This window comes from Cryptomeria japonica, chromosome 8, assembly GCF_030272615.1.
Source record: "Cryptomeria japonica chromosome 8, Sugi_1.0, whole genome shotgun sequence".
Taxonomy (NCBI): Eukaryota; Viridiplantae; Streptophyta; class Pinopsida; order Cupressales; family Cupressaceae; genus Cryptomeria; species Cryptomeria japonica.
The window spans coordinates 129,649,601-129,669,326 of record NC_081412.1 but is presented as its reverse complement, the minus strand read 5'-3'; the positions used below and the strand labels follow the sequence as shown (position 1 = coordinate 129,669,326).

The 19,726-nt window shown below is 37.6% G+C and overlaps 1 protein-coding gene across 2 annotated transcripts in view; it reads right to left on the bottom strand.

Annotated features, from left to right (window-relative positions):
* Positions 1–19,726, bottom strand: part of LOC131041573 (tubulin-folding cofactor D) — a 153,530-nt gene that overhangs the window by 62,821 nt on the left and 70,983 nt on the right. For both annotated transcript variants that reach the window (XM_057974695.2, XM_057974696.2), the window contains exons 10-13: positions 8,241–8,439; positions 6,259–6,464; positions 5,786–6,013; positions 5,109–5,669 (exon numbers count right to left, since the gene is read on the bottom strand). In XM_057974695.2, the coding sequence (XP_057830678.2) occupies positions 5,109–5,669; positions 5,786–6,013; positions 6,259–6,464; positions 8,241–8,439 (1,194 nt within the window). The remainder of the gene's footprint in view (positions 1–5,108; positions 5,670–5,785; positions 6,014–6,258; positions 6,465–8,240; positions 8,440–19,726) is intronic.

Sequence of the window (19,726 nt, the reverse complement as noted above, 5' to 3'; positions counted from 1 at the left end):
AGTCAAGCTTCAAACAAATCTACCACTTGGGTGATAGACAGTGGATCATTTAGGCATGTCACTGGATTCAGAGAATTACTAGACTCAATGGAAGAGGAATCTAATGAGGAGGTAACGATAGGAGATGATTCTGCACATCCGGTAAGAGGTGTTGGAACATGTACCATAAAATTAAAGTCTGGAATCTCAGTTCAACTCACCGGAGTACTATTTGTACCAGGAATCAAAAGAAACCTAGTTTCTATTTTTGCGCTTGAAGATAATGGATACAGGGTCTCATTCATAGAAGGAAAGGTAATGGCATGGCCACAATCATCCACCTTCAAAAGAGCACAAGTGATTGGTTACAAACAAGGTCATCTATATGAATTGTGTAATGAGCCAAATCAAACTTTATTTCATGAAATCACAAATCAAACGGAAATTTGGCATAGAAGACTAGGGCACTTACACTTTCGCACTCTACCCTCTATGGAGAAATTGGTCACAGGACTACCTAAATTAAATCAAATTCATTCAAGCACTTGTAAGGGATGCGCACTAGGGAAAAACATTATAAGCTCATTTCCCTACAACTCTAGAAGGACTAAGGATGTTTTAGAATTAATTCACTCTGATTTATGTGGACCTATGTCTGAACCATCAATAGGAGATTCATTATACTATGTAATATTTGTAGATGATTTCTCTAGGAAAACTTGGATTTATTTTCTTAGAAGCAAGGAATCTGAAGAGATACTTCGAAAATTTAAAGAATTCAAATCTATTACAAAAAACCATTCTGGTAGAAAAATCAAAACACTAAGGACTGACAATGGTAGGGAATACACTTCAAACTAATTTAAAGAATTCTGTAAAGATGTTGGGATTAAGAGGGAGTTCACAGTACCCTATAATCCTCAACAAAACGGAGTTGCAGAAAGAAAGAATAGAACAATAGTAGAAGCTGCAAGGGCTATGTTATTTGATCAAAACTTAGAAATTGCACTTTTGGGGGAGGCTTCTAACACAGCTGTATATATTCAAAACAGATGTCCTCACTCTCATATCATTAACAAAACTCTTGAAGAAGTCTTTACTGGAGCTAAACCTGATATTAGCCATCTCAAAATATTTGGATGTCCTGTCTATATTCATGTACCCAAGGAGAAAAGAACTAAACTAGAACCCACTGGGCAAAAAGGGATTTTTGTAGGATATAGTGAAACTTCAAAAGCCTACCGAATATACATCCCTGGTCAAAGACAAATAGAATTAAGCAGAGATGTCATATTTGAAGAAGATGTAGCTATTAGGAAGATTCTATTTCTGAAACTCAGAGGGAGCATCCTGAGGAAAACACATTGGGACAAAAGAACACTACTACTGAGAACCCCAGGAAAAGACCACTATGGGCCACCAAAACAGTACAGGAAGCAGAAACCTATGCAGCACCAAGAGGAACATTTAGGGAAAGCAAAAGACCTTCAAGATTTTCTAGCTATGTGACTCTAATGTCAAAAATCATAAATGTTGAACCCTCAAATGCAGAAGAAGCCCTTAAACAACAAGTGTGGAAGAATGCCATGATAGAGGAATATCAATCTATCTTAAAAAATGATGTATGGAAAATTGTGCCTAGACCTAAAGAAAAATCAGTTGTATCCTCTAAATGGCTCTTTAAAATCAAGCATGCTACTAATGGCAGAATAGAAAAACACAAGGCAAGATTTGTTGCTCGAGGCTTCTCACAGAAGGAGGGAATTGATTATGAAGAAACATTTGCACCTGTTGCTCGATACACTTCAGTCAGAACAATCCTAGCTATAGCAGCATCTAAAAGATGGAAAGTTCATCAAATGGACGTAAAAACTGCATTTTTGAATGGGAAAATTGAATAAGTATATCTAGAACAACCTGAAGGATTCGAGGTAAATAATGCAAAAACACATGTATGCAAGTTAGAAAAAGCACTGTATGGATTAAAAAAGGCTCCCAGGGCATGGTACGAAAGAATTGACAGTTACTTATTGGGAATAGGTTTCTCTAAGAACATTGCTGATCCAAATCTGTATTTTAAGACAATCAAAGGTGAAATGCTGATATTGATACTATATGTAGATGACTTATTAATTACAGGAGAAGATCATCTCATTACAAAATGCAAACAAGAACTAGCTTCAGAATTTGAGATGAAGGATTTAGGATTACTCCATTACTTTCTTGGATTAGAAGTATGGCAAAGACCAGATGGTATTTATCTAAATCAAGGTAAATACACCATTGACATTCTAAAGAGATTTGGAATGTTGAATTGTAAGTCAATGTCATCCCCTATGGAAACAAATCTTCATAAACTAAAAGAAGCAGTAGTAGACTCCAAGTTTGCAGATCCGACATTATACAGGCAGATTATTGGATCACTGATGTACCTTGTCAATACCAGACCTGATATATGTTATGCAATGAATGCACTCAGTCAACACATGCTTGAGCCCAACGAAATACATTTAGTAGCAGTAAAACATATATTGAGATACCTTCAAGTACTCTGGATTATGTACTTCACTATGAACACACTGAATTGAACCTACATGGATTCTCTGATTCAGATTGGGCTGGAAGCGTAACAGACAGGAAGAGTACTTCTGGATTATGTTTCAGTTTGGGATCAGCTATGGTATCTTGGATATGCAGAAAACAATCTTTTGTAGCCCAGAGTTCTACAGAAGCTGAATATATAGCTGCATCCATGGCAGCAAAAGAAGCAGTATGGTTGAGGAAACTGATAGTAGGATTATTTGGTGAAAGCCTAAAACCTACAATCATTCATTATGACAACCAAAGCTGCATTAAACTTTCAGTCAATCCAGTTTTCCATGATAGATCCAAACACATTGAGATTCCATATCACTATGTAAGAGACATGATAGAAAGAAAAGTAATAAAGTTGGAATATATCAATACAGGAGATCAGACAGCTGATATTCTCACCAAACCTCTAGCAAGAGTGAAAATTGATCACTTCAGGAGGCTTCTTGGTATGGTTAAAATATAATTATTGATATATATAAAGATGTTTAATTATGTAAATTTCTTGTTCATATAAATGAGTATATGAAATTTATAATCTTTCCTGCGTATGTACTAAAGGATGACGATTCTCTAGTTAATGAATACTTGTATTTAAACATTGTAAGGTAATGATCTTACAAATGTTTGGAAGATCATATAAACTGAAAATCATACAATTTGAATATCAGTAATATGATAAGTTATGGTAGACATTATGTAAGTGTATTAATGTCAGTGCACATACCATAACATGGATATCAAAGTGAGTATATCCTTAGTATCACACGTTGATACTTCACACCTAGGTGATGAGATTCTCATGAGATTAGTGTTGAGCTCAGTTAAAGTGATATGTATTAGGCCTATTCTTCTGAGACTAAGAGGGAGTGTTAAGTTTATAGTCTCAGACGAAAGAGAAAATCGCACAATAACGATCGTACTGATTGCATATTTGTTACGATCTTACTGATTGCGTATTAGTTAGCAGACTTAACTAACAATACTTAGACATAAACAAACATTCGAATTACACCTAAGTTGTTGACGCCGATGTTGGGTAGGATCGTGATTCCACACAAGGGTCACGACCCTATGTGGAACCACGATGGTTCCACATAGGATCGTGACTCCCTGTGGAGGCATGATCCAATATGTGAATGATATATAGATGCCAAACATGTTCCCTGCAGATGTTAAGAAAAGATAAGAGAGCATAGGCGACCAGTATACGGATAAATACGAAACTCCATATTGACATTGCCAAAGGTTCATTTTATTACATACAGTAATAAAATCACTGCGGAGATCAGTCACAGATATATGTAATTTGCAAACCAACAGAGGCAATTCGATAGAAGAATAAAATCAAATTAACAACATATAGAGATCAGAGAACTGATTAATAAAACTATTCTAACAATCTGTTTAACATTTACAGTACAGGTTGTGAAGGAGCATGGCTGGGAAGATATTGGTTAATCTGCAAATCGACCAAACCGCACCAACCTCACCTTTTTGAGGTAGTCAGCGTGTACCCAAGTTACTGAAGAATCCAATCTCTCATGTCAAAACCAAGCAAATAGAAGTTCATCACCATTACTTATGCCAATTTGTCGATAATGAATAAATTTGTCTTTATTATTGTCCTACATAGGAGCAAATTACTGGTGTAGTGGCTAAACCTCTTTGCAGAGATAAATTTGTCAAATTCAGAGATAAACTTGGAGTTCTATCGGCTTTGTCATTAAGTGGGGCTGTTAGATAAATTAATCTGCGTCTTAGGCTACACAAACCAACAAATAATTGCTTGATTGGGCTAAAATTAGATGGTTTGTTTAAACATGGTCCCTATTGTTATTTGTTATTCTGAAGTAAGTGTTACATGGCTTTTGTATTGCAATGCTATTCCCAGCTTATTAAAAGTGTTATCATGTAACACAAGTTAACAGCTTAGCTTGTGCATTATATCATAGATTTCTGCAATAAGATATACAAGGAAGAATTAGCATATTATCAAGAATGCTGAATCATGTTCTTAAATTGTTACAACATACAATCATGCAATGTTGAGGTAAACCGTGACCATTTGTAATGATATAGAATCATGTGTTATTGAAGTAAACTACAACCCCCTTAATGGCAATCATGTGCTGTTTAATTAAACTATGACCTTTCTCTCTGAATTCAAGGGCATGTCTTTATTCTCTAATGAAAGTCACAGCAGATCTGCAATCGTATGGTTCCCTATGACTTGAACAATAAACCCATATCTCCAATGTTTGACCATTAACCAATCACTTATCAATTATGTCTACCTCATCTAATCAAGTAATCCACAACTCTGTTCTACTCAAGGGTATAAGTAACATTATACAGTCTTGCTTTTATATGTGCCATTTTTCTCATCTATCTATGCCAATTATTCACAACAAATGCAAAAAAAGTCAAGGTTTTTTATAAAAGAAAATGATTATACAACAATAAAAAACGAAATAAAAAATATAATTACCAAATAACACAGTCTAAATCAGAAAATGGGATCAGAATTAACATACAACCCAGTTAAAGGACATGTCACGAGGCACAATTGCTTCCAGTTCATGTCTGTGGGGTATGGAGGGAACAAAGATATTCTTATTGTAGAGGATGCGTTGAAGAGTTCTTCCAGCAATGTCTCTAACTTTATCAATTTTTTCTACTGCCTGTTTCACGATACCACCTATTAATCGTCCTGCGAGATTTGCGTCAAACAAAGCATTTTTCTCATGTCTGACAGTTATAGAGTCTTCATCCACAGTACATGTTTGCATTGTCTTGATTTCATTGCCATCAATAATGGTAAAGTTTCGACAAAGGATGTAAGTGCATCTTTCAAGCGCTTCCATGGCAGCCTCTCGCACCCAAGAACCCACATCACCTCTGTTGTCAACAGAATAGTCATTGAGAGCTTTAAATAAACACTCTATTACATCATTCTTAATGACACTTAATACAGACTCCTGACTGGTTGCATCAAGTCTCGAGTCTTTGTCTGGACAAGTCAATGTTTCACAGACTGTTGCAATACCACGAACAGCATTAACACGTGTTTCGGCATCTCGATCATCAGGATTGTCCTGGAAGCACACAGAATTAGCATATATGTTACCACAAATTTAAACTTAAGGTTGCCTCCAGCATAAAGACAATGCTTGAAAGATAACAAATGGTTTTACACAATGCTTATTCTTACCGGCACAAGACAAGCAGCACACAGGGTCTTCAAAATATTTGCCCAATCTGAAAATAAAAACTCATTTGGCAAGGCACTCAATGCTAATGCAGATCCCCGTTTTGCTGCCACATTAGGATCATTTCTCAACAGTAGCAAATATTTGGATGTTATATCTTTGATGACTAAAGTATCTGCTGAAATTAGGTAGGTGTGGACGAACTGCTTTAGAGCTTTTACAGCACTAACCTAAGATATGACAGGGTAAATCAAATTCAGTGGAGCAACAGATATCATTAAGCCAATTACAAAACATATCAGATACTAATCCAACAAAACCATTCACGCAGGCCCAGACATCAAAGTCACTAACTCTTTAAAGGTTTCTGATAAAAGAAGAAAGTTGTAAATGGCATTACTATCCCATCCATAGTCATCTCACTGCCAATGGCTTCCAAATTTCAATGAGAATAACAAGCCAATACTCTGCATACCTGAATTTGTGCATTAGGATGCCTCATGTTCTCATTCAAAGTATCAAGTAAAATCTTTTGTATCTTTGATGATAACGGTATCCGTGCAACTGAGGTACATTCAATAAGTTTACAAACAGATGCACGCATGATTTCTCCACCCTTGCCGCGATATAAACGAGCTTTTTCTATTGCTGGAACTATACCAGCTATAGCTTTCTGTTTATCTGCAAAGAAGCAACAAAATACCCTAGGCATCAATAACATCAATAAAGATGACCAAATGAGCATGCATAAAGATAACTGACTTACATTGACCAGACACTTCAGTCGACAACAGAAACAATTGCCAATCCCAGATTTAGGAATCTAAACCTTTGATAATTATCTCCCAAATATGAAATGTGACATCCATATCAAAACTATAATAGAATGAATTTTGAGAGTTAGCTTCAATTCATAGATGATAGAATGATTTCCATATGTGCTAATATATCATTCAAGTATCCTCGATCATTGACAGCATCTTTACTCCTAAGAAGGTTAAAGCTTGTTACATATGCTGTAACTCTATGAAATGAGAAGTAGAACCCTATCTGGATACTATAGGTTAGAGAAAACAAGTCCCATTATAAACAAGGAAATCTTAAACTGAAGAGAAGGAAATTATTTTGTTCTAGACATCGTTATTCTTCTAGATCACAAGGGTAAAAAGTTCCAAGGAAAGTTAACTGCTGACTCTCAATACCAGAAACTTTTATAAGAAGGAATATGTTATGGAATAAATAATTCAAGAGAACTAGTCACCATTTCAGAATGATCACTAGACAACTAAGAGAGGTAAGAAAACACAAAGAAATAAGGCTACTAAGGTCTATTAAAAAAGATTTGTAGATCTTCAAGGAGATTTACAGGACCCTTATTTTTAATCATTGAATACTAAATTTGGGGCATCAAATCACATCAAATATATGCTTTGTTCCCCTCTAAAGACATTCAAATTAGAATAAAGTATTGGAAGTACTAAGGAAATGATAGGTGCAACTGCAATCATTCATCTAAGATTTTTTGTCTCCTGATAGGTGCATTCAAATTTGTGTTTTTCAGTGCAATGGTGGGATTTTTTTGGTCATGAACCATATTTTGAGATTTTATCTAGAAAATAAAACTATAATTTTATGAATTTTAGCACTTTTTAGTCTCTAAGTTATATCCCTAGCGATTGAATTCTATTTATACTTTTGTTTTGCTGAGTCAATCCTGATTCTGAGTAATGCTACGGTGATCAAAATAAACTTAAGTTCTCTCTAAATTTTGTCTTTATATGTGTCATGCATTATTTAAGTTTATTGTCTGTATTTATGTAAATTTCTTATTTGCCAAGTCTAGAGACCAAGTCAAAATGTTGGGCTGTCAAGTGTTTGCCGAGTCCTTTTGAACTGTGCTGCTTACAACTTTCTGTTTCATTGAGTCCTTTCCCTTGGGGTTTAACTACTTTAGGATGAAGCTGTAAAATGACTGTATTTGTTTAGTGCTTAGTGTTTAGGCACTTTCCATATCTTAAGATGTGTTTACACCAGTGCCCCTCTAGTATAATTAATGTATTTTTAAGTGATGTTGACCAAGACTTGATCATTTGTAGACTTCTATATTCTGTTACTAATGTAAATTATACTGTCCCTGAAAATACGATCATTATTTAAAATTCCTATTTGATGTCTATAACAATTTCCAGTATAAAATAAGTGAGATGATGCACATTCTATTGGCAACAGGCATGGATTGTGACATTAAACTATTCAATTCATGCTATGAATTACTCCACACACTCACTGAAAATACTTCATTCAGCTGGAAATTTATGTATGCTATGGCGTATATGTTTCAACGGTTGTGAGCAAAAGAAAGAGCAATTTTTTTCTTAATGCATTGTATCTACTCGATTCTATATCTACAGTCTCAAGCCAACTGGAGATTGATGAAAATGGCAACTCAAAGATTACCTGAAGAAAATTGATGGCTACAGTCATGTAGTGCTTGAACAATTTCTGCAATAGCAAGTGTGGCTCCATGGCGTAGATTCAAATCTGTAGAAAGTGTACAAGGTATAAGCTTGTCCAGCACCATGCCCCCAAAGAAAGCTACATCATATTTCACTAGAGAAGCAAGAGCCACTGCTGCCAATTCCCGTAAGCTCCTATCCTAGAAACACAAGAAATACCAGGAGCCAAATGAATGCAGGTCCAAGATCTATTCAAGGACAAACCCAAACCATTTCTGCTGCATGATATTCAGGAATTAACATAATTCTTGGTTACACAAGTTGGGAATGCTGATCTACATCATTTATTTTTCTTATATCATATTTATACTCAGTACTCCACTTTGTTAAATCAAGACCTTAAAACTTCGTTGAAAGGATGAAACGCACATCTGATAATTGTTGAAACACTGATCAAACAAACAATGTAATCCAATTTCCTTTCTATGTTCTACTGTTCGAACATGCAAACAATTTGGAATACTAAACCATCCTATATTTTTGGCACTGTTACTGCAATGTAAATTATCAGTGCCTGCAGATTGGATAAGATAATATTAAAAAGCAAACAAAAAAAGGGTGTATAAGCATTACCATTGTTATCTCAATTCGTACCGTCTTTATCAAAAAATAATAAAATATCAATGATCAAAATGGAAAACAAAAAGCAAAAAGGAAGAAATCAATTATGCAAATGTAACAAGATTGAATGAGAAATGGAGACAATATGACAAAAAAATCTTCCAGTCATTAAAAAGTTGTTAGGATTTCCTGAATGTGAAGTGGTTGTGAACAAACAACTCAATGAAGATGAGAATTAATGTAAACAAGCAGAGGGTCTGAAGTGTTCTTTTAGGAGCATATAGAATAAAATAAAAATATTCCATTACAAGAGGGAACATAGGACAATAGAAATGGGCATATGAAAGTGATAATTGACCACCATGTATATAACTCAAACTATACCACAAAGAGTAGCATAGTCAAAACCCCTTTGGTGGCATCACTGCAAAGCCATCATTATCAAATTATTCCTAAATTCTATTAGTTTTCATAAACTTTCTTATTTACTCAAAACAATAGAACGTCACATGTATATAACTCAAAAATACGACCAAAACCCCTGCAGTGGCATCACTACAAAGCCATCATTATCAAAAAATTCTTAAATTTTATGTATTTTTCATTATCAAACTTCCTTATTTACTCAAAACTATGTATAACTTCTTATGCGTTTCTTCTACAAAATTCACCAAGTACTCATTTCTTCCTACACTATTCAGCCCAAAACAAAATTTAGCCCAACTCATGGCTGGAAATAAACAGTAGCTAAAGACGGAGGACATGACCTGTATGAGGTACTTGTGACAGTGATACTATCATGTCCACCGGAGCTAGCTGAGTTGGTGAATCCCTTTTTTTCGCAGTGACTAGTCAAGCTGTTATTGATACTCTACCTTGCCAACCAATTATTGGCCTGGTGTACCAGCCACCCAACAACATGTCAATGTGCACAAAGTATGGGTAGAGTAACATCATTTCCCTAGTCAATGTCTTGCATATTCAGCATCTAAATCACATCTAAAACTGTAGAAGTTATTAAAATAATATTGCAATATTGATATAATGGTCATCTTAGTCATTTCATGATATCAAAGCTCAGATTCTTTTTTGGCGAATTTTTTTACTAAAAAAATTCGTGGGTTTTCTGATTTTTTCCCACAAAAAATCATGGAAGGGTTTTGTTGATTTTTTCCACAAAAATCAAGGAGTTATATTCCTGTTTACTACTCGTGATGGCTGTGAGTAAATTTTTTGAACAGACTGAGGGGGTTTTGTATGATTTTCTCCTCAAAAATCATGGATGGGTTTTATGAATTTTCTCCACAAAAAATCATGGAGGTTTTGCACGATTTTCTATTCAAAAATCATGGTTTCTCTATTCGTTTTTTGCACAATTTCTTCACACAAAAATCATGGGTTCTTTCTTTGCTGGAGGGTTTTATGATTTTTCCACACAAAAATAATGAAGGGTGTTGCTATTTTTTGGGTTTTCTGATTTTTTTCCAAAAAACAATCATGATGGGTTTCTTGCGCGAGTTTTGGGAAGCTGATCTCGATGTCTTTGAATAAAGAGAGGGATGGCTTTGTTACCCAACATCATGTTGCAAGGATTGTGGTAGAAGGATTATGGTAAACTTGGTCATATCCAGAAGTTCTATAGAACCAGGGAGGGTCTTGTTGACGTGGCTAAAATTGTATTGCTACAACTCCCTCCGGCCAACACAGAATAGAATGATTCTTGCTAAGTATCCTATCCTCTCTTGTGTAAGGAATCCCTAATGCTGTTTTTAATTGATCAAAGGGGACGACCTCAAGGTTCAAACTGCAGGATAACTCAGTGATTGATGTGTTTTGTTGGGAGCACAAGGGGCCTTATGTTTGCAACAAGTTGGTCTGCATTCTAAGATGTTGCGGGAAGAATAAATGCAAAAGGATAGGGTTAAGAGACCTAGAATTAATAAGACTGGTGTGCGAATAGATGGATTCAACATAACCAATCCCTGCTTGGCCAGAATAACTCACAACCTCACGAGAACGATGTAATCTTCAAGGGGACTTAGAATATTTTCAGACCGCAGGTGCATGCCTAAGCACCCAATTCTGGCGCAGCTCAAACGGACACCTGCAATTGAACTAAACACAATTTTAAAGGTTCAGACTAACCATACACAGGGATACACAATCAGCATATCCCCAATGGTATGAACCTAAATCCATCAAATACCTGCACATCAGAAAGAATCTATTTAAACCTGTTGAAGGAAACCATGCAAACCAAGATAACAAACACCATACTTCAATGTTCATATATTGATTTTGGTTGTCATTACAACAATTTTTACAGCAGTTCTACTCTATTCCTAACTCTTAAAATCTAACCTTCTACAAAAACTCTAACCATGTAACTAGAATCTAACAATCTAACCCTTTTACAAGAGAAAGGCCTTTGCCTTTTATAGAATTTACAATTTGAATCAGAGGCCAGGATTGACTGCATCCAAGGGCCCTGATCTCCCTTCTAGAACTTGGCAGCCTTAAACCATGCCCATTCAATCCTTAGCTATCCACCCAACCACATTTCCAACTACCTACAACTGTTTGGCTTTAATCTGGTCAATCTGGTAGTTGGACATAACTGATCTATGTTCCCTTTGTTTTAAAATATCTTGAACGGGACCCACAGGCAGTCTTTTACATTTAAACAACTCAGTTTTTAGAAACTGAATTTCTGGAATTAAATCCAGTTGTGTATCCTTCTGAGAATGCATAGACTTGTAGCACCCTGTGTGTTCTTTGTCCTCAGTCTGGTTGGTGGACTTTCATTTGTCGTCCGGTGGCGCACTTCCTCGTGCTTCGTTTTGTGCTTTGTGGTGCGGTCCTACATTTCCTCTTCCGGCGTTGATCTTGATCAAGGCTTCACTTTGCGCTTCAAGTTGTCGTCAATCTACAAACAATGAATTCCACTTTAATAATCATTTTGAAAAATTAAATAAATTAATTTAGCAAAAATTAAATCTATTTAGGTTCTGTCGGGCTTTGTAGTTCAAATGCCTCCTCTCTGTCAATGACATTCGACCATTAACTTGGAATGAGCAAACTTTGTTTCCTTTCCCCCAAAATACAATTAAAGGCCGAAATTTTGTTTTGAAAGCCCTTTGTCTTGTGATAAAATTTGACTATTTCAATTGTTTTGAGCGACTTTTAATTTTAAATGCCCCTTTCTCTCTTAACATGAAAATTGGTCCTTGATCTATTTTGTGCGATTTTGCCTTTCTTCTTGCAAAACGTATAAAATAGCCGACTTTTCGTTGTGATTCAATTTTAATATTACCCTTGGCATTTTTTTATTATTTTGGCTTTGACCCGACTTTGTATTATGCGATGGTTATTTCGGCATTTTCGACTCGTGAGAATTTTCGGCCTATTTAGATGGCTCGCAATTTTCAGGGGGTTTTGTGTGATTTTTCCTTGAGTTTGCAAACTTCGGCATTTTAAGCCGATTTGGGAGCTTTTACCTTTTTTGGCCTTAGAAGCCGATTTGAGAGCTTTTTAAATTTTTCAAGAGGCCGAATCACGCGACTTTAGTTTTAACTTTATAACTCCCCTATGTCTTTGTGATGAAATTCGGCCAAATGGAGAAAAATTTGCGATTTTGTCCTCTTACTTTTTCGGCCTAGGAAGTAACTTTGTGCGAATTTGGAGATTTTCGATTGAATGGGGGCTATGGCGCGATGTTAATGTCTTTGGCCGGCTTTGGCTTACAAAGCCTTAGTGCGCGAATTTGGAGATTGGTCTCATTTTCAGCCAAATTGACTAAAATACGCAACTTTAGTTCTTTCATCATTTTCGGCTAAATGAGGTAGATTGTGCGTATTTAACCTTTTTGGCCTATGAGGGAGATATGTAACGGATTTATTGTATTATCTTTTAGGCGGCCGACCTACTTGTTTAGGTCCCAGGTTGGTATAAATATGATGTAAGATCTCTTTGTAGATCGTGGAATGGGATTAAGGTTATGGGATCATCTGTGTGCGAATAAAGTTGTAATCATATGCAAAGGTTTTGGTCGATCATAGGTGATCGAATTGGTTTTGTGAAAGAGGTTTAAGACCTCCGGTATTAAGCTTAACTGGAACTGTACTCAGGCATAGGAGATGCTATTCTTGCAGTTCACTCATCTTTCCGGATTGTAGTCTGGATTTCTTTGTAGTCAGTGAGGCTCCTTTTGTGACGAGCAGTGCGCTCTAGGCAGTGTGCCTTCTTGCATGTGCAAGCCCCTCTTATTGTAATCACATACTTACTGCAAAAGTATCATCCGACTGTGGGTAGGCTTCCCATCATGGTTTTTCCCTTTACCGGGTTTTCCAAGTACAAATCCTGGTGTTGTGTTGTGGATAGATGGTAATTGTTATGTGATTTATGTTTGTGCTTAATTGTTATACCTGCTATTTCGGTATTTGGTTTATACATTCCGGTAAAAGGTTTTGTGTGCTTAAAGTTTTATAATCTGTTGACAATCGATTCACCCCCCCCCCCCTCTCAGTTGTCCATTGGTTATCCTAACACTTATTGTGTGTACAAACAAATAATCTTTACGCATCTCTCCATTGATAATGATCACTTGATACAAAGTGATCATATTCTCTTATGACTCGCTGCTACCTTTATGTGTAATTGCTGCGTAGTGATTGCCTCATTCCATTCTAAGCGCTGTCATTAAAACACCTTTTCATTAATATGAATCGCTCCATAATTTTAATTCTTTATGAAATCACATGAAGTCGTCTTATCATTATCACCGTCTTTGTCTACAAATACACGATACTTCCATAAACTGTTTATCTTCAAATCTCACCCGTTCTAATAATTATTGAATATACTTCTTTAGACTTGATCCCTGTCATTAATTTTGACTCAGTTCTCCGAAGTTGCTGGTTTTGAGAATAATACTTTATTTTATCGCAGACCAATTTCACAAATCCCAATTGTCGTTTATATTCATTTGATTGTTGTAACCCGATCGATTGTGAATATTGTAGTCGCTCCCTTCTCATACGGTGACGTAGGAACCTCTACCATCTACTTTTGTGCTTAGTGAAAACCTTCATCTTCACCGTTATTGTTTCATACTCCTTCAGTTGCTGCATATATAATGTTTTCATTATCACAATTGCACCATCTTGATCACTTAACAAATGTTCATGAGCACTAAGTTAGTATGAAACCGCTGCCATCTCAACTTTCTTTAATAATCTTTGATGTCAAACCTTCTAGATAAATTCTTATTTTCAAGGATGCTGACTTCTACTGCTTACACAAATCTGATCAGGTCTTGTCTTAAACCCACTGTGATACCATGTTTTTTTAAGGATCAGATTTGCAAAACACAGAAACACAGAAATACAACACGTGAACAAAATAGAACACACCACATATCCTAGGAAAACCCTCCTTCTCGAGGGAGAAAAATCCAGCCAAGAATATATCTCTTATATTAAATTGATTGATCAAAATGAAATGATCATCACCTTCTATATATACAAAGTAAGGTGCCTTTTCTCAAGCAAGGCGACTCTTCACAAGAGTCGGCCTCATTCAAGAACCAAGGTGACTTATCATCTTGGATTGGCCCTTATAAATATAAAACAATAATTTGCTATAAGCTGACTTGCTTCTAGAAATACCTCCTGCAGCTATAAAACACTAACACAAGAGAACGTCCAAGAAAATGTCCAAGACATCTCCAAGTCCACCATGAGGAAAATTCCTTGTCCAAGTAGCAAATCCACCCAAGGGGAGAAAAAATTCAGAAAATTTGGCTAAGTGTTGATACCTAAGAGAATAAAATTGCAAAATTTGGTTGTGTCAAGGAAATTCCCTAAGCAAGGGCGGACAAGGGGAGTTAGCCATGTCAAACTCCACCACCTCCCAAACAATCATCAACTCCGCCCCGCACATGAAAGCAAATTGTCCAACCAGCAACCAAGTCTGCCCAAGATGACATGGAAACACATCAAGTCCACCATAACACAAGAAAGAAAATGTCCAGCCTATGATGAACTCCGCCCAACACTTGGTCAAAATGGCAAAAAAATCATGAAGTCTGCCTTGACACTTTGGAGAAGATGGATGACATGTGGTAAAGTCCGCCAAGCATGAGATAAGTTTGAAATGAAACATGGCAAAGTTCGCCAAGAAGAGAGAGAAAATGGCATGGCAAAGTAATAAATCTGCCAAAGATAAATGTGAAATGGCATAGCACATGGCAAAGTGCACCATGAATGAAGGTTTAACCAAGTTTGGAAGTCAGAAAAATTTATCCAACACTTGAATTATTTTTCAAAATTTGCCCAACACTTTGAAAAATTTTGAACAGAGAGAATTTTTAAGAAATTCCTTGCCAACACATGACCAAGATAAAGACAAGTTGGCTAAGTGTGAAGTGGCACCAAGAGCAAAAATAGAAACTTTCTTTGAAAGTCTTTTGAGAGGATTAAGTCACCATTTCAAGGAGGATGAGAAGAGGACTAGGTTCGATGAATCTACCGAGAATGCAAAGATGCTAAAAAGGATCGAACTTCTCAAACTTATATCAATTTCAGCTTGTGATCTTCATTCTCATTCTTTCTCAGGTTCGAAAGTGAAAGAGCTCTCTCTCTCTCCCAAGTTCAAGGAAGGAAGATTTTCGAAGACAACGAGTGGACTTTTTTTTAAGCAAGGAAGCAAAGGAATTTCCAAAGTCTGACCCAAGTGTTGGAATTTGCCAAGAGGAAACAAAAAATTGGCTAAGTGTGGAGTTTTCCAAAACAAAAGAGTCAAATTTTGACTAAGTGTTGGAAACGAAAGAGGAAGAATGAAGAATACAGAGGAAAAGTAAAGAGGAAACGAATAAAACCCTTGTCCAAGGATGGAGTTTGTCCTACTTAACACAAGACACATTCAGAAGTGAAGGCAAATCCACAGGCAAATCCACAGGGAAAGTTCATCCAAGCATAGAGATGGCCAAAATCTTGGCTAAAGTTGAAAGGTTCACATGAAGGTGTTACAAAATGAAATTGAAATTTGGCAAGTATGGGAAATACTTCACATAGAAAATTCCAATTTCCTCCATTGTGGCGAAAGCACAAAGAAATTCTTCTCCAAATTCAAGGCACTTGAAAAAAATTTCAAGGCATCAAGAAAGGAAAGTCGTCAAACTTGATGAAAATATAGGAAAAAACTTTGGACTTCTTGAGGGATTTCATCTCCTAAAGAATTGAAGACAAGCTCCCAATCAGAATCAGATAGTCACAAGAAAAGTATTCCAAACAAGTTTCCATACTTCAACAATTTCTTGACACAAATTGGAGACTTCTGACGAATAACATCAATCTAGTTTAGGCAAGAGGAATTTTAAAGCAATCAGGAAATAAAATTTTAAATAACTTCAAGTCCAAACATTTGCTCCAAGGGAAGACTTCAAGACCTCAAAGATTCAAATGCAGGCGAGAAGAAGAGATCAAAATCTCGAAAGGAATCCCGAATCAAAGCTAGGAAGAAGCAAGTGCAAAGGACAAAGTCATCAACAAGGAAAGATATTCTAAGGCAAGCACGTGGAAGGAAAACAAAGTGACCAAGGAAGACATCCAACACGCTAAGGTGGCGCCTCATCATCTTCCAACCAATCAGATTGTTCCAAGTCAACAGGTCCAAGTTCAATGAGCCTGACTTATCCACGGAAGCTTCTAGAAGGCACACACGACAATGAAACAACTTTCTATTTTATTCTTGGTTTATATTTAGCAGAAGGACAAGTGTCCCCAAATGTAATTTTCCCATTGGTTGAGAGATAGTTAAGTGTAACAAACCCTAATTAGGGTTTTTATTTTGTAATCTCAGTCGTTGATTCGAAATCAATCCTGGCAATTAAATTGTAATTGAGGAACCTATAAATTGAGCTCGCCCCTCATTTGTAAAACATGGGAGCATGTTGCAAAATATGTTGAGACAAGTAAATTGTTGTTTAGGACTGCCAAAGTAATAAGTAGTGCATTGTTTAAATTGATGGTGCTTACTTTTCTTGTTTTGGAGTTTGCATGGTTCTTATCCCTCATCATAGTTTAGATTTTATTTCATGTATGTTAGACGAATGCAAGATCTTAATAAGTATTGATTTATGGTGAACCTTTCGCTCAAACTTTTGATGAACAGATGATTTTTGTTCATTGTGTAAAGTTAGTTTGAGCTTACTTTGTGGATGGTTAACTTTTGTCTTGATAAATATTGTTCGATTTGATGGTAGTTATTCATGACGTGAAAATCATAAGCACACCCCTTGAAGATTGCACCCACTTTGTGTAGTTGTTCCTAGCATGGCGAAGCAAAGCGTGGTTATTGGTTTCACCAAGTCAATACCGTCTCTTGAATTCTTAGGAATAGATTAGAACTTTTAAACCCTTATCTCCTTTATAGTTTTCTTGAAGCCCATGATCCAAAACCCAAACGATAGAGCTTCATTGTAAATTGAACGAGCCAAGCGTAAGTCCCTTTGTGTATTACCAACATATCACAACGCCCATTGAGCTTATCCACACGTTAAGACTTGACAAAAGAAACCTTGGAATCGCCATATGATCTTCTCACAATCTTAGCATATGCGGTGATTTTGTTCAAGAGAGGATAGAGTGTCTTTGTACATTTTATTTTGTGTTAGGTGGGTAATAAAACACACACCAACACTACACCACCAATGACAAGTCAAGAATTATTGTGTCTAGATTCATTGAACTTGACTTCAAGAGAAAAGCAAAAGTGTGGAAGGCATTAAATGCAATATTACGACCTTTTTCTCATTGGTCCTTTCTCTAAAAGGATATGCATTCAAAGACTTCTAATTTTCTCATTGGAAGGCATTAAATGTATGAGGTGGTAGGTATACCTACCCTCACCTTAGGCTTTTATTGTTCAATCTTGGTCATTGATTAGGATCAATCTGGGTCATTTGTAAAAAAGGGAGATTGAAAATCTTTGTCAAGACTATGGAGGAATAAAGTTTAAACACATAATTTTCATTCAAGATTGTTTGCCCTCTCGGGTAAACGGTTAAATGCAGAAAGTAAATGCACAGAACATAATGGAAATATATTAAATAACCAGCCTCTGTATTAATTCCACAGTCCATGTACAATAAGTGCTTATAACATTACATCTGACACGACTAACATGATCCTACTTCGAAGAAAAGGTACACAATATATAATACCCGAAGGGGTACGACACAACCGTCGCGACTCCAACTACCTACTCGTCGGCCAACTAACTGACCGCCGTAACTCATTATTACCGACGACAACATAAACATAATATAACAACATAGCATAATGATTATTCCCGTCAACATCATCCCCCCCAAGAAAAGAAGTCGACTCCGACGACTTAATACAAAATAGAGATGAACGGCAGGAACTACTGACGCCAGTCGGGCCCGGATATTATACACTTGCTGCGTCCTCGCCTGAAAACCCTTTTCTGCTACCATCCGATGCTCAAGTGCGGAATTCACCAATATTGCTTCCTTTGCCATCACAGTCCTCCTGTGCCTAACCCAAACTTGTCTGCAAAACACGTCTTTCAGTCTCAGCTTCCACCAACTACTACTCAAATGATACTGTCTCCCTAGCCAATTTGTCCTCGATAGCCACCCGTGCTGCTCTCTCGGCATCCAACTCCTGGGTACGCTGAACTAAGTCTCACGCGACTATTGCCTCCAACCTGGTGGTCAGCTCCTCCCGAGCCCTCTGTGCATCCACCAAGGCAACCTCACGTCCAGCCGAGACATACTCCGAGTTCCTCAAAGCGTACCAATCATGCCTGGAGGTGGCCACAATCCGCTGGCACAAATGCTAGGAGACACCTCAAATCCTCCACACTCCCCAAAGGCTAAAAACTGAACGGAATAACTCCCTGGTCTCATACAACTGCGCGGACCTGCAATGCCTTCCCTCGAACTCTGTTTGTTCCCAACCTCCAAATCCGCCTCCCTCTACGGCTTATGGCTTCCCTGCCAATGCTTAGCTGCGGGCACAACACTTCCCGTGGTCTTCTGTAGCTCAAAATAAACTGGGGGTCTGGGGGCAACGCCCCCAACGGGGTCAAGGGGCAGCGCCCCTCGCGGGGTCTAGGGCAGCGCCCCAGTAGGGTCGAGGGGTAGCGCCCCTCGTGGGGTCCTGGGCCGCCAACACCAATTTACAACCTTCAAAACCCCACGAAAGTCCATGGCGCGCATCATTTCTGTGATATTTTATGATGTCAAAACCCTTCTTCCACACTCCAATATTTTCAGTGTCTAGGCTCCAGACTCCAGCAAATCATTTTAAATCTGGCCGTCGTCGTTTTTTTTTTAGGCACTGTAATGTCCCTGATGGCACCCCGGCCATACAACCTCCCTTTACGGTCAACAACAGCACTAGCACCTCCAATTGTGCGGTCGACACCCTTCTTATCGTACGGACACACCTCCGGTCAACAACAGCACTGGCACCTCCAATCGTGCGGCTGCTTGGTCTACCTATGGCGGTCGTTTTGCCCTTACGTGGCTGTGTGGATTGTGCGGGCTTGGTCTCTTTTTTTCTTTTTCCTTTTGCGGCTGCTGCGCGTTGGTGTGCGTAACCCTTGCTGTGCGTGTTGATTGTGCGGTGCGTCCCTTTCCCTAGCTGGTGATGTGCCTTCGACGGTGTGCGGGGTCTTTTCCTTTACCCTTCGCGCCTCGCGGTGTCCGGTGCCTTTTCCTTCGCACCCAGCGGTGTCCGGTGCTGTGCGGTGTGCAGCGTGGTGGCTTCTTCGTGCGGCGTGGTGACTTCCTCGTGCGGCGTGGTGGCTTCCTCCTATCCTCGGTGTGCGGTGTTC